This window comes from Aythya ferina (genome assembly GCF_964211825.1).
Source record: "Aythya ferina genome assembly, chromosome: 5".
NCBI classification, from domain to species: domain Eukaryota; kingdom Metazoa; phylum Chordata; class Aves; order Anseriformes; family Anatidae; genus Aythya; species Aythya ferina.
In genome coordinates this window covers 32,419,978-32,435,691 of record NC_140301.1, presented here as the reverse complement: position 1 = coordinate 32,435,691, position 15,714 = coordinate 32,419,978, and the positions used below count along the sequence as shown (strand labels likewise).

The 15,714-nt window shown below is 39.3% G+C and overlaps 1 protein-coding gene across 1 annotated transcript in view; it reads left to right on the top strand.

Moving 5' to 3' along the window:
- The window catches only part of RTF1 (RTF1 homolog, Paf1/RNA polymerase II complex component), a 29,118-nt gene extending 21,357 nt beyond the window's left edge, over positions 1-7,761 (top strand). Inside the window, exons 10-18 of the mRNA XM_084521017.1 lie at positions 786-873; positions 959-1,066; positions 1,643-1,720; positions 2,849-2,970; positions 3,322-3,379; positions 3,954-4,031; positions 5,142-5,237; positions 5,524-5,635; positions 6,955-7,761. Coding sequence (XP_084377143.1) covers positions 786-873; positions 959-1,066; positions 1,643-1,720; positions 2,849-2,970; positions 3,322-3,379; positions 3,954-4,031; positions 5,142-5,237; positions 5,524-5,635; positions 6,955-7,061 — 847 coding nt within the window. The 3' untranslated portion in view covers positions 7,062-7,761. The remainder of the gene's footprint in view (positions 1-785; positions 874-958; positions 1,067-1,642; positions 1,721-2,848; positions 2,971-3,321; positions 3,380-3,953; positions 4,032-5,141; positions 5,238-5,523; positions 5,636-6,954) is intronic.
- Positions 7,762-15,714: the final 7,953 nt, after the last annotated feature.

Sequence of the window (15,714 nt, the reverse complement as noted above, 5' to 3'; positions counted from 1 at the left end):
TCGTGTTTTGATTGAAATTTACACCATGACAACTACGTTTAGTACTGGTTAGTAGCAGTATGGTAGTTCAGCTGGTAGTGCTCCACAGAATGTAGTCTCTAAGGCTTACTGGCCCTTGATTAGCCAATGAATGAGAAACTATGCAGGGATTGGCTCCAGCAATGTATAATTCAGTACTGCTTACAGGGGATTTCTACTGGTCCAAACATGAAATAACTTTGTGTTTCCTAAGATCATGTGATAGGTCACCAAACAGGGTACTTATCGTCCAGGTGTGAGATAAGTTGAGGATGATAAAAGGGCTGGAACACCTCTCCTATGAAGACAGGTTGGAGGACTTGAGGTTCTTTTATTTGGAGAAGAGAAGGCTTTGAGGAGACTTTACAGCATCCTTCGATTACTTAAAGAGGGCCTAAAAGAAAGCAGGAGAAGGGACTTTTTGTCAGGGAGGGGGGTTGGACCTAGATGATCTTTTAAGGTCCATTCCAACCTGACGCATTCTATGATTTTAAGTCTGCTTCTCTTTACTACTGAGTGTATTACTTGCTTAACTGTTTCCTGCAAACTTGCTGTCAAGTATTCCTTTGTATTACTGTTTGGTACTAAGAGCTAACTTAGGTTCCTGAACTCTGTCAGACCTTACTGAAGTTAAGAATATATAGCACATGAGCCAAGAGTAGCCTTAAGTGTCTGTTTCAGGACTTCATGGGTCAATTTATTACTTAAAGATAAAATATCACAGCTCTGTACCATAAGAAAAGGATGTTGCATTTTTCTTGTTGCAGGCATGGCAGTGATCAGCGTGTGTTTCGTTTGGAGTTTGTCTCAAATCAGGAATTTACTGAAAGTGAGTTCATGAAGTGGAAGGAAGCGGTAAGTTTGCCAGACTTTAATTTCTTCTAAGCAGCCTTCCACCAAGGGTATTCGAAGTGAAAACTAAACTTGTTATTGTATTTAGATGTTCTCTGCTGGAATGCAGCTACCTACACTAGATGAGATAAACAAGAAGGAAGTGTCCATCAAAGAAGCCCTCAACTACAAGTTTAATGACCAGGACATTGAGGAGGTAAACAGTGTGTTGTAGTGAGGCTCTTGCAATGCTTAAAGGTGGAAAGAACGTATGGAGTAGAGCACTAGCTCTTACGAATCACAATTATCGTGGTATCTTCTTCCTAAGGAGAAAACTAAATTGCATAACTGGATAGAGTAGCTTGGTGATCCAGCTGTTGTTTGGTTCTGATTGCTGCTTTACTTCATCCTTTGTGCCCTGTTACCTTCCTCCACAACTTGTGTTGCAGAGCTTTCAACTCCTAACCCAGGTGTGGCAACTTAGTTCTCATGTTCTGGAAAGCTAATAGCATCGTCATAAATGCATTTATCACAGTTTCTGCAGCTTGATATTTGCTTCATATTGACCGAATGTGATTAGCATCAGATTTTTATAGGTTGTAAGTGTGGGGAATGGAGCTGTAACTCATTACCAACTCACAAATTAAAAACAGCAGCAAAGAAAGAGCATGAGTAAAATTCTGTGGCAGTAAGTACATTTCTTAGGTGATACTGATCTGTTGCTTCTACTGTCTAAGTATTAAAGTAGATGTTTCATACATGCATATCCTTGCTGTTTCTTCTGGTCTTACAGATTGTGAAAGAGAAGGAAAGGTTCAGAAAAGCCCCTCCAAATTATGCTATGAAGAAAACTCAGCTGTTAAAGGAGAAGGTGAGAGATGAGATGATGCCTGCAAGCTTAATGCAGTCTTTGATTTAGAAGAACTGGAGCTCATCTGGATTTTGGCAGAAGTCAGCAGTAAGCTCGACTTTAACTATGCAGTTAAGAAGCGGCTCTCAAGGTTCACTGCTGGGTTCAGAACACTTAGAATCCAGTTTAAGCTGTTGCATTCCTTCATTAAGGACAATTGCCAACGATACTAGCTGATACTAGAAGTTAAGTAGTTCTACTTCAGGATCTAATTTTAACTTTTTTGTAGGGTACTCACTAGTAACACTCAAAAGTTACTAGGCTTCAAATCTAGTGTTAAATTGTTTTTGCTCAGTGTTGACTGAGTTTTTACTTTGTTATGACCAGTAATTTGTGTTGAAAAGAATACACTGAAGGGTTTTACTTGCCCCTAAACTGTTTTATGTGTAAACTTCCTGGAATGCATAGACCTAACAGTTCTGAGAAGTCAAAGCCCAGAAGACAAGTAAACAACCAGTCTTAAGTATCTCTGAGGACAAAGATATAAAGCATTGTTTTTGTTTGTGCAGACCTTTTTCAAGACCCTTATGCTTCATGCAGAGTAAAAACAAAGAATTGTTAATCATTAGTCCTATATTCTTTGACTTAACTGTAGTGTTTGGTCATTTTTTACTCTGCATGAATTTGTAAACAGTTTGACAGTGCAGAGGAGTGCAATTGCCTCTTGTTGTCACAAGGTGGCATAATAAGCTACTGTTGGCTGGCTGATGTTTTCGTAGGGGACCCTTCAACTTGCTTAAATAAGTGGCAACTCACAATCGAAGAAATAATCGGTCTCTTCCTGGGCTGACGAACAGCAATATTAAAACTTAATCTAAATGAGTTGTCCTAGTCATGCTGAGACTAGTGTTCCTAAGTTGTCTTTACTTTCAGGGTTTTCAAAGGTTCACGGAATTCTTCAGAATGAGAGGGCCAGGTTTGCTTTAAGTTGAAAGGAAATTTTAGCTCTCCACTATATTCTTAGTATATGGGGTTAGAACATTTTCAACTGGAGTAGGGTTAGCTGGCTGATCTGTGCGTCTATCACTCATTTCTCTGACTGGCACTGTGGTAAAGAGTAGTGCCTAATGAATTATTGTTTGGTTGAAGGCCATGGCAGAAGACTTGGGGGACCAAGATAAGGCCAAACAGATTCAAGATCAGCTTAATGAACTTGAGGAAAGAGCAGAAGCCCTGGATCGTCAGCGAACAAAAAACATTTCTGCAATCAGGTAAGAAACAGTTATTGGGAATTTTCTTTCTAAAATAGTATCAGCCAACACTCACAGAGAAATCAGTTAAATCAGTAGTGATCTGGCTGTAAGGCTTTGTTTTCTTTTTTGTATAGTGTATTCATGAAGCTTATATCATGATACTTGTGAATTTTGCCTCCACTTCCTTTTATGTGTCAGTTAAAACTGTCAAAAATAAAAACTCATAACCGGGATAGCAATTGTGTTGTGTAAGCGTAATTTGTAATCGGACAGAGTTGTAAAAACACTGCTGGGCGTTTTGTTTTATAGAGGTTGATAAATGAGCCACTTTCTTTTTCTTTTTCCCCTCTTATTTTTTTTCTTCTGCAGTTACATCAACCAGAGGAATAGAGAGTGGAATATCGTTGAGTCTGAGAAGGCTCTCGTGGTAAATAATGGCAAATTAATACTTCTGTGCATAGAGAGATGAAATGACGCATAGCAAGATAATTGCATGATGAAATTACTCGTTTTTAATGATCTTATAACACCTTTTATATAGGCAAGTGATGTGATTTTTTGTTTGTTTTAAGCTAATTGCTTTATCTTTATGATCAACTCAGTCAGGAGATTACTGACTATAATAGTGACTTTGCACGTTCTGTAAGGGGGAAAAAATTGGAAAGGAGACTTCAGAGAATGAAATAGCAGACAAAATAGTCAATTCTCTGTGGTGACACTTCTATTAAGAATAGTTAAGCTTCTTAACGAATACTTAAGCCTCAGTTACCTTGCAAGTTAGGTGGCTACATTCTGTTGTATTCAGTAAGGACAGTTTTGCTCTGTGAAGTGTAGGACTGTGGGTGTTACACAATCTTTTTGGTCCGTAATGCTGTTACTATTTTTGTCTCTCTAACCTTGATATTATATATTGCTGGTGAGTACTTGCATGGGTGTGGTGCTTTGGGAGGATTTATAACCATGCAAGTAGCTAACTGCAAAACAATGTGCTTCTTCTTCAGGCTGAAAGCCACAGTATGAAAAATCAACAAATGGACCCCTTTACTAGGCGGCAGTGCAAACCCACAATAGTGTCTAATGTGAGTGCAATATTCAAGTTCAACTGAAGCAATATGCGGAAAAATGGTAACCAATGTAATGCAGGGATTAGGAAGGAAAATGTTATTTGTATTCATTCCTAACTGCCATATGCTATCAATGCTCAGGGGGTTCCAGGGTGAGATATAATTGAGTGAAATCCTAGTCTCACTATGCCCCAAAAAGGAAAAAGCAATACTTTTTTTTTCCTCCATAAAACTATAAAAGACATGAGTGATATGAGCATGTACATGGAGGTGCAACTCTGCCTTGGATTTTTGTAGCAAATTCTTATATGTAGAATTACCCATTACACGGATTTAGTTAGCTTTGGCAAGACAGCTTGCTTTAGGTGTGAGTTTTGCTTCTAGTTGGTTGAGATTTTCTTTAAAGATATGTGAAAGGAAAGAAGGGACTAGACATTTCAGGCCTGTGATGAATAAAGTAGTTTAACACAAACTTCTACTGCGGTAGTGGCAAAACCTGCTATTGTAATCCATAGCTGTATAAATGATGGATAACAAAGTTGAGTGATCAGCTCTTACTTCTAAATGATTTGACTTGAAGCATGTTCAGAAATAGTATACAGTTCTGGTATCAGTACTTCAAAAAAAAAAAAAAAAAAGTCAAGTGAGATCTTGTTGGTCTCTACAAATTAACAAGGAAATAGATTTTATTGCAGGGCCTGAAATAAATAATTATTAGAAAGAAGAATCATAGTTGTTGAGTAGATTTATTATGGTAGACAACTATTACCATGTAAAGAAAAGTCTTTTAATAATTTCATCACTAGTAGAGTGTTTCAGCCAGAACTGTAAGATAAAAGCAATGCTACCTGAGGACAGTTTTAAGACCAGTCACAGGGTCAGATCACATCAACAAGAAATGTGGTATCTTCTCAAAGAAACACTTTCTGAGGAAATTTTTAGTTTAGTAGTACCAGATGCATTACATAGGTATCAGGATGTCTTAAAATGTCTAAGATCCTGAAGACTGGGCTAACTGATCTAGATCTTCTTTTGGTTTTATATTAATGGATATGAGTGCTGTCTCAAAAAATGGCAGTATAGTTTTTCACCACTTTACATACAGTGTTTTATTTTCCCCTGCAGTCCAGAGATCCTGCTGTACAAGCTGCCATCCTTGCACAGCTAAATGCAAAATATGGATCTGGTGTACTACCAGATGCTCCAAAGGACATGAGTAAGGCAAGTTTCATTTTCTGATTCTGTTTCGTGTTCCCTCCTACCATCGCAGCTTTGCTCTAGAAGCTTATGACTAATAGTAGATGTGCATGCTTCAGCTCTAGAAATAAGTATGCTGCAAAGCATTATTATAGAACAGCTCTTTCTTCTACAGGGAAAGAAACTTAAGTTTCTCCAGCACTGTGAAAGCTAAACTAAATATGTTTGTGGTGAAAGCTGGAGTGAAAAGTATTGTCATTACCTTTGTCTAGACACATAAGGGTTGGAAATTTACTTATTTTTCTTCCAGGGTCAAGGGAAGGATAAGGATGTGAACTCTAAATCAGCCAGTGATCTCTCGGAAGATCTTTTCAAAGTACACGACTTTGATGTAAAGATTGATCTTCAGGTTCCCAGTTCTGGTACGTTTTCTAGTTGAGTTTGGGGATGTGATTGCCCAGATCATTATGGTAGAACTTGACTCTTTCAGAGTCAATGGTGGGCTTTTGAAAATGGGAGCAAAGGACCTGTGTTTGTCTTCTTTGCAAGTATCTTATTTTTGAGGAGGAGAGGTATGTGTGCTAGTGACATTCACTGAGAAAACAAGAGCAGCTGGATTGTGTTACACTGAAAGCCTGTATATACTTGTATCCTTGCTCCAAATGCCTAGGGAGAAAATGAGGTAACAAGAGTTTGTCTGATATATTCTTCCAGTATCTGTGGCTGCTGTAATCCTTGAGGAACATCTGAATGTGTTGTATTTAATAAGCTTTGATATCTGTTCTGGTACTTACTCTACAAATTTGTCTAGTCCCTTTTGAAACCAGATAAGCTATGGGTATCTGTAATGTCCTATTCTATAATCTGTGTATGCACTATGTGGATCAAGTATTGGTAAAGCAGCAGGTTCAAAAATCAAGCTGCTGTTCACTGACTTTTGTATTCCCCATAGTGTTGAAGCAAAACTTAATGGGGACCAAAATATTGGGAAAGGGAATGAAGGTGTACTTAGACATACATTTAAAATCTTATAAAGAAGGGAAAGTAGAAGATGTTGAGTCTTTCCAAACTAGATCAAGATTGGAATTCTGGATGTAAGACTAGAATTTGGTAGGGTGGCAAGAATAGGAGTGTGAATGCGAATTATAAACTTCAGGAAGCTGGCAAGCAGATAAAGGCTAAGCACAGAAGAACACTGAAAACTAGAAAGGAGGCTGAAAAGAGTATGAGAGAGAGACAATACAGATACAGGTTTAAGTATGGATGGTGTTTTTGTTTTTGACAACACTTTTATCTTGTTTAGTGCAGTCTTCTTTCATAATGGAAGAATGGGGATTATTTAAAGTGTGTGTAAGGTGTGTGTTGTAGACATCAGTAGGAAGTCTTACTTCCATCTCGTTATTTGTCTCTTTTGTGCTTGCTATTCTTATGGGATGGTGATCTATCAAAGATCTGAGCTGGAAGGCTCCGTGTGTATTGTGATTTCAATATGTTGCAGAGTAGTTTTCTTAAGAAATGAAAGTACTTTTCATGGCAGAAAGCAAGTTAACAAATGGAGTGAAATTTGCATGTGCTTTACCTTGGAAGATAAGCAACCAGATACTGGCTATGTTAACTTTTAACCTGATGCATACCAGAGAAGCCAAATGTGATTTTGTGGTGAAGTTGTCAGTAAAAACAAGAAGTAAAAATCTGTAGTTCTCATTTATTTTAGTCCTCACTCTTCTCTTATCCCCAACAGAATCTAAGGCGCTGGCCATCACCTCCAAGGCTCCACCAGCAAAAGATGGTGCCCCTCGGAGATCGTTGAATTTGGAGGACTACAAAAAGAGGCGGGGGCTTATTTGAGCATGCCCACTCTGCTGCTTCTGATCCTGCATGCTCCATGATGATGTCCTACCTTTTCTTCCTCCCTTTTCAGTTCTCCCTTCTGGGTTGGAGCAGCAATGGAGCTGGGAAGAGACTCTTTAAAACTGCCAGTCATCTGTAACATAAACCATTCAACTATTTACTGTATAGACCTCCCTTCTTGCCCTTTCCTCCTGCCCCCTCACAAATGTGGATCTGTGCTATTTGGGGTCTTCCCATTTCTTTTAGTTTGAGTTTTGTTTTTTTATTTTGTTGATGCAGCTCGTTGGTCTACTCTGTGTTCAGTATTAGCCTGAGGTCTGGATTTCCGTAGGAATCTCTTGGTGGTCGCAGAATCAGCACTTGGTGATCTCCCCTTACATACCACCACAGGCACAGTGAATAAACATTGGCGCAAGACCTTTGTGGCTGGAAGGTCATCTGCACTTTCTTCCTCCTCTTCCTCCTTCATCCTAGCTTTGGAGAAGGGAATCTTCAAAAACTGGCTTAGGTTCAAAGTGTAAATTTTTTTGGGAGGGTTGTGTGACTTTTTTTCAGGTGTTTTTTATAATTTTTAAGCTGCAGTACTATTTGTATCCGTCTGTCACAGTTTACGGCTGTTTTGAATTTCTACCAGCTGTACTTGAGCATCTGAAATTGCAAGAAAGAAACTCATTAAATGTGATTCTTCTTACTAAAACGGCTTGGCTGATATAGCTGTTTAACTTCATGTTCCCTTTTTTACTTTCACTTAATTGATGAGAGAGAGGTACACAGCTCTTGATGTGGGACTTGTCATCTGTACCACATCTGGAGTCTCCAGCTTTAGCTGAGTGGAGTAGCTCTTTCTGGGATGCCCCTGGGGTGCTCATTGGTTGGGCTTTAGTTTCTTCTCCAAGCCTTCAATATTATGCATTTGTTAAGTCATCGTGTCTTCACTGGGCTCTAGCTCATGTTTGTTTCTTGCTTTGTGAACCATTTAAACCAGGCTTCTATGAAACAAACAAAAATTTAAAAAGTAAAATCACTTTGTGTGAAAGGGGAAGGACACAGTAGAAAGGTCAGTGGGTAATGTATGAGAGGTAGCTGATGTGCATTTTTCATATCTAAACTGGTACAAGTGGAGTGCAACACTAGCACGAGAATTGTATGGCTTTATGGAATATTTGACTGGACACAAAGTGACAGCTCAATTATCACTCAGGTGTTTTAAAAAAAATTAAAAAAAAATAAAAAAAAAAAAGTGTAAATATAAGTGACATTTAAAAAGAGCTTTTCCAAACAAGATACAACTGAATATATGGAGCTAAGAACTAAATTAAAAGAGAATTAGAAGTCTAGAAGGTTAGAGGCCCTCGTTCAGGTAAGCGTGCAAGCACGTGTTTGTTCCTACTCAGGCCAGTACGAACATGCTAACTTAAGCACTGAACTGGATAGGAATGTTTCTGGGGGACCCCGAAGGAGGAAAATGCTGATGCTCTTTTTGTGTCAGAGCATTACTATTTTTCTGAAATCATACACTGGTTATGTCTGAACCTGTGTTTGATACTTTCTTGTTGGATTCTTAATGAAACTTTAATCTAGTTCTTATTTAACTTTCTCTTATTCCTTTTTTAACAGTAGCTTTAAAGAAACATCATGTAATTGTGTGCAGATTGATACTATGAACTGTGTATAAAAAGAAAATCGACCTATGAAGCAGCTATAATCTACCATGTAAACAAATTTGGGATATTTCAGTACTTATTTACTGAATAGTCCATAGTTCCAGCACACATGGATTATTCTGTAAATATGTAATCATAGACTGCTTTATTTGACGGCCTTTTTTAGCAGCTTCTCTGGAGTTGTTGTAGGCTCTCACGTATATGTACTTTTAACTTTTTTAGGAGTGGATTTATGGAATCCATGGAATACCGTGATAACTTCATAGGAGACATTGTGATTCACTGTGTAGATATGCATTTGACATGATTTCATTTTCTCAACAGTTTCAATGATGTTAAAGATTTGTAATAAAAAAAAAAAAATCAAAACTTATTTTGCAATAGCCAGTTTTCAAAATAATCACTCTCCAATGCTTTGCAGAAATAATTGCAAAATCAAGCAACTCAGAAATTGGTTTTCCCATGGCAATGCCTCAGAGCTCTGGGGTGCAGTGAACAGTGGTCTCTGAAGGTAATGTTAACTCAGATTCAGTATTTTTAATATGCTTGCCCTTGATGCATTGGTATTAGTGAACTTCTACATTTGGTAACACAAAAGTAGTCTGTACTGCTGTCAAAAATATCACTGAGACCTGACCTGTACAGTGTTGCGAGAAACTTTTAGTGGAGACAAAACAGGAGATGTAGGGAGTTAAGAATGCAGAAATGAATGATGGGCTATGTCCTATTTATCTGCAACTATCAAACTGCCACTTACCCTCTCAAAGTCTCTGGATGCTGCTGAAATGCTGTTTTTGAGAGAAGCAACAGTCAGCAAAGTATCATGCAACTCTCTTATATTGAGGATAATACATCAAGAAAGTACTCTGAATAGTTACAGAACTGTGTATGAAAGCTGTAATCTTTTTTCCTTTAAGTGCATGTAAAGGTGAGTGACTACACCTCCCGCTCATTAGGGAGAGATTTGTTTGCTTTGTTTCATTGGTGTCCTAGCATAGTTCATTACAATTGTACAGACTTCTATAAATAAACTTGGTTTGTTGGTTTAATAAGGTTGATTATGTTTATCCCTTGATCGGAGGTGCTAAGAGCTTCCTGTTTGTGGAAGTTTGATTTTTTTCAGAAACAAACATTTCACTGGAAATTTAAGAAATAAAATACTAACACTGTAAAATAACTAATGAAAAACAAGGCCTTTCTTTTGCAAGAGGGGCTGTTTACTCCTGGATCACTCCCTGATGACTGGAGTTGCTCCTTACCACTAGAATCAAACGGAGCCCGTTGGAAGGTCAGTTCACTTGCATTTCTGCTGCATCTTGTTAAATATACAAACTTTGCTTGTCTTGTAGAAATCCAAGCTATTCCTGTAATCAAAGCTGCTAAAGCATGTAACTGAGCTTAGAAAAGCTACTGATTGAGATGGAGTGAGGCTATACTCAGGACTGTAACGGAGACTTGATTAGCTAAGTGTTCCTTTGATGTACTTGAACAAAATGCATTTTGAAGTTTTCCTCCTCATGAGCTTTTTTTAAAATGAGTATGCTTTTAAGCTGCCATGCCAGGTCACAGATTTTAAAGAAATCTTGGCATAAACAGTCTTGTGGGTGGGTTGTTAATTTTTAACTGGCTTTGGAAGGAATAGTCCCTCAAAGGAAAATAAGGGATGTACTCTTATCCCTCAAAGGAAAAGGAATTAAATTTCTGTGAGGAGAAACTGCTTTAGTAGAAGGTGAGAACTGAAAATTAGGGGCTTACAGAATACTTCACTAGTTTTACGTACTGGGGAATAAACAGACGTGTAGAGGTCATCTTGGATTTTGGCTTTTTGCCTTTTGGTTTATTGGTAAGCCTCTGTCAGCTTGTTCTACAGAAAACAAAGGGTGGATAGGGTATTTAACTTACATTGCAGGTGTAGTTTTAACAACTGGGCAAGGTTACTTGTTTCAGATGATATTCGTAAGTACAACTTAATGCTAAGTAATGTACACAGAAGCAAAGAATATAGGTTATTCTCTGTCACGAGGCTGTAGTCATATAATGACCAGAATATGAGAGGTCTGCCTTTGCAGACCATATAAGTAAGATCATTGTGACTTGTTCTATGGTGCAAGGTGCAGTAAAGAAATCCTAAGACGTTCACTTAAGAGTGCAGGAGGGAGAGGGGGATTTCAACAGCTGTAAACATGCCCCAAAATCAAACAGATAAAGCTTTATCTGAAATCCCTGATTATTGTGACTTTGTGTTTTATGAAAGGACCGTTATAGAATCATTTGTTTGCTCTCCTTCATGACTGCAGATAAATGTGTAATTGCCATATGCCCCAAATGGGGACAAAAGTGTATTGGACTCCAGTGCAGCAGCATAAATATCAACTTCATCACTTCTTTGTAATTCTTGGTGGCAGGTCTGCCAACAGGTAATTCACTAGCATAATTTATCAAAGTGAAATTGCTGTATAAAAATAATATTAATAAAAAAATGAGCTCCTAAAACCAGATGCATGGCTATCAGTTTTTAGGCCTTCCACTGGAAGCTGTAGTGGAGGAGTAGAAGCTGTTGGGAAGCAGCAGCCTGAATGTGAATGACTCGGCAGCTCACATGTGGACACTGCTCGAAGGTGGCAGTTCATCCTCAGCTCCTTACCTATCCCAGGTATTTCTCATTTTATTCAAGCAACAACTGATTTATTTTGATGTTTGGTAGTATGACAGAACAAAAATGTTGCTCGCATCCCAACTATGCTTTGGAACATCATGATAGAAAATAAGATCTTATCCCAAGAGTGTCCCTAATGCAGTGATGACTTTGGCTGCAGTTAGCCCAAATACATGCTCAGCAGTTGGTGTAACACTGTAGACTCCCCTTGGTTTGGGGGAAAAATGACCTCTGTGACTAGAAAAGTAGCTTGTATGTAACATAAGCACTAAAAAAGCAAAAAGTTTTTTATTTCTTTGGCCTTGAAGGCATACCAGTCATGAAAAACAGTAGATATTTGTGTAATGAGGTTCTACACCAGGAAGTATCATAACAGGCTATAGAGGCAAATCTGTTTTTCCATTATCACGGCAAACTTGAAGATTTGAGTAAATGCATTCTTCATCTGAGAAAGAATAAATGAAGTTCAAAAACAGCAATCATTTTCAGTTTTGTATCTGGATTAGTTGATCAATTCAGTTGCTTTTTTAATTTCCATGGCAAAGTTTCATCATATTTTGTGAAGTGATCAAAGATAAGAAGCTGAGGATAGTGAAGTAAATAGAGAGAATGGAGAATATTTTCATTTGCAGGTGACCTGAATTGCAAAGTCACAGTTCAAGACTGTCCCTTGGTGCCTGTTTTGTGCTGTTTACTGGAAGCTGAGACTGAGGTCTCTGCAGACTGCCCCATGCCAAAATTTTGAATGGTGAGCAGAGACAGCCTGGGTGATTTCTCTGGTCCTGCTCTCTTCAGGAAGTGATTCATAGTGGGATCCACTGTTACCCAGCATAGAATGGGTCATAATGAACTTAGTGACGCTTGGTTGTTAACTATAAGTTATGACCTCAAATTTAGAGAGCATTTGCATTCTGAAGGCTGCTTATTGCCCCTTTGTTTTTTTCTGTTCCTCAACTTCCACCTTGAAACCAACTGTTTTATCACATCCAAAAAACTGGACTAAGGGGAGAGCCTGTCAGTAATGCAACTTTTCCAATGGTCCCCTTGTCCTGTATGCCCCTCTGTGCTGGGGCAGCGCTGGGCTCCATGAAAGCAACGTCTGTGGTGCAGGGAGCATTGATCCAGCAATACTGGGGCTGCAGTACCTGAGTCACAAGGAGAGTGATAAGCAGCGTCTCAAAGGCTGACCTGTAGAAACCTGGGAACTGTTCTTCTCTAGCTCCCTTGACTTGTTTTTCCAGTCACCTGAGTTCAGGAGGATGAGGAGTCAACTTTTGCTACTGAATATGCTGAACAACTCCCTCAGCTGAGTGGTGGTTTCTAAGCACCCCTCTCCAACTGCCTTCACAAGCTTTTTGGCACTGGTTTGTACAGAGTGCACAGCTGTACCTGATTAGATGCTGGAAAAAATGGGCTTGGATTTTCCTATTGCCTTTGGTTTCTTTATAAAACTATATGCATATTTTTGCTCTTAACTTATTACTGTAGCTGAAAATTAATCCTGGGAAAAAACCAACATGGTATTGTAGAAAATCATTCAGTATTAAAAAGAATCGATTTGTCAAGCTGAACCTGACAAATCAGAGGCAAAGCACCGCTCAGCCATGTCAGGTAGCCTTGGTAACCATCCACCTGGGCAACCACACACAAAAATGTCACTTTGAGGAGCCTGTGGGGCTTTGCAAATCTTTTTTTTTTTTTTTTTTTTTTTTTTTTTTTTTTTTTAAATGAGTAATAAATGGCTACAGCATGCACATCATCCAGGAAATCGACCACATCGCAAGCCTGTAGGTTCTTCAATAAAACAATTCACATAAAGTTGATGAAAATGTCTTAGTGTACTTGTGTCTATAAATGGAAGACAATGAAGGCTCAGTATTTAGAACATCGAGTGGCTCTGGTCCAAAAGTTCTGTGGCTGAAACTACTGCTCAAAAAATTTGAGACAATAGAGTAGGTATTAGTAAAGAGGAAACACACATGTACAAAAACAGAATCAAGGGAGGACTACTTTTTTGAAGGTGAAATGAGCCACATGATTTGACCAATCTCCTTTAAATGGATTAGCACTAGGGTTATTGTTATAAGGCAAGGTGCTTTAATGCTGACAGAGGACAGTGAATGGTCAGCTTTTGAGGGGATTTCTCTTGGTGTGGGAGGACTAAGACTGCAGTCTCTGGACGTGAGTGAAATCGTTCCATTTGCTTGCTTGGTTGTGGAAGGATCTGTTGGCTTTCTTGCTGAGTGAATTAGACTGACGCTCTAGCTTACAACCAAAGAAATGTTTAGATGTTTTATTTTTGTCTCTGTCTCGATCCTAGGCTTTACCTTCATAGATGTGAACAGACCTAAGAAAAAAACGTAATTTAATCAAATTGCCACTTCTTACATTATCAAGAAGAAAAAGAGTAGGAATGCTTATTTGTTATTGTACAACACTTACCAAAATCTAAAGATGAAATTTTTGTTTCTGGGCAATAGCGGATTGTGAAGGGAGAATGCTCTCTGCTATAGAGAGCACTGCATTCAGTTTCCACAAATTAAGCATGGAGAATCTTGAAGCTGTTAATCAGTCTGGAGGGTCAGAAGTTTTGCAGAATATTCTTTCTGGTCTTTAAATCGATCCTTGTAAGGATCTCTCTGAAAAAGTAAAGAATTCCTGTAAGGGACAGACATACAGCCATCATAAACGTCTCACCAGGCTGTAAGAGACTGATTTTTCTTTTCTATCAAGGGGCTGGATATTTCACAGGAAAATTTTGTGGTGAGGGAGAAATAGAGTAGGTTTTCTAATAGATTACCAACAGGAGGGACTTAAAATCCTGCAAATCAGTCAAGTGGAGAAAGAGAGATGCCAGATGGGGAAGGGCTCCCACAAGAAGGCAGTTACTGTCAGAAGTTTTGCCAGGGAATATTCCATCACTTTTTTTCTAGTGAGAAATAGCATTCCTCTTCTAGGTGGGGAAGGGCAGCAGAGCCACGATGCTGAGTCTAATCAAATATCCCTTCAGGCCGTTATCCTGTCTAGGGCAGTGTTATAAGAAATAGGGCACGGAGTTCTCTTTCCCCCTTAATATCTTACTCCAGCTTCTCAACATCCGCAGTTCAGGGGCATCCGGAACAAGAGGTGGTTTTGAAATGGTTTACACTTAATCCCTAATGGACCAAGCTTTTCTGGGTTTGTTCAGTCTCTTTTGGAACCAATATAAGAGCAAGTGACACAAACAACTGCAGTTTTCCAAGTGGGTAGAAGCCAAGAGATGAGAGAGGAGCACTCTAAGACTCACCAGTAAGAGCCTATGGGAGGAGGAGCAAAGTGCAACAAGAAACTGTGATGGTGTTCATTGTGTCCAACATTTGCAGAGGAATTGTGGGATGGGTTTGTAGACTTTAAAGAACCTGACTTGTTGCTAAAGATCTTGATGTTCTCTTTCTTTTGCCATGCAATAAATGCCTGAAGAGGAACTAAGAGGAACAAAGTTTCTGGTAACTGGGGGAAATGGAAGTTCAAGTATTTCTCAGTTTGGGTAGCCCGGGTATGTTTCTGGTGAGCAGATGACAGTGATAGTTTTCAAAGTCTGCACTTCTTATTGGGAACAAGACAGCAAACTGCAATGTGAGCAGCGTACGGGCTGAGCGCCTGCCTGGCCATCAACCTCAGCCTGGCTGCTTTAAGCTTAGCTGGCTGCTGGCCTGAGCTGCTTGCAGAGGTGTGAGCAGAACCAGTGCGGGGCTTTTGCTGATGTGGGAGAACGAGCACCATTCCTCTGGCAGGTAGTTGTGTTCACCAGCTCCTGTGCTGCCGGGCTGGCTGAACTGTGCTGTCTTGAGAAAAGATTGTGGGGAAATGGTTAGAGAGCCTGTCATGCTGTCTGTGTGACACTGCCAGTTTCTTTAAGACAGTTCTGTTGGGGATGTGTCATAAAATCTCATTTCTTGCAGTCAAGCTGATAATGTATGATCCCTTTTTTGTTTTGATTCCTTTTTTCTGGCATGTACTTTTCTAAGCACATCGAATGTGGGCTATATGCCTTTACTTTCAAGGCTCTCTGCCACTTATCCCCACCCCACTAATCATCTCTCATTAATGAGATGCTGACTCCTGCACCTAATCTATGGCCGGTTTAAATGTCTTTCAGACAAGCTCCTTCATGCTTTCTGCCCTGCTGCTTCTCAGGTTTCAGTGGAGCTTTGTGCAAACTCTCTCAAGGGTTCTGAAATCACCCTTTGGTTTCTTCTGCTGAGCTCGACTGCATCTTCATGCCCAGGGGCCTCAGTCCCATACCCTGCCACCTCCAGCCAAGATCTCTTCTGTTCACCTTCCAGCCTGT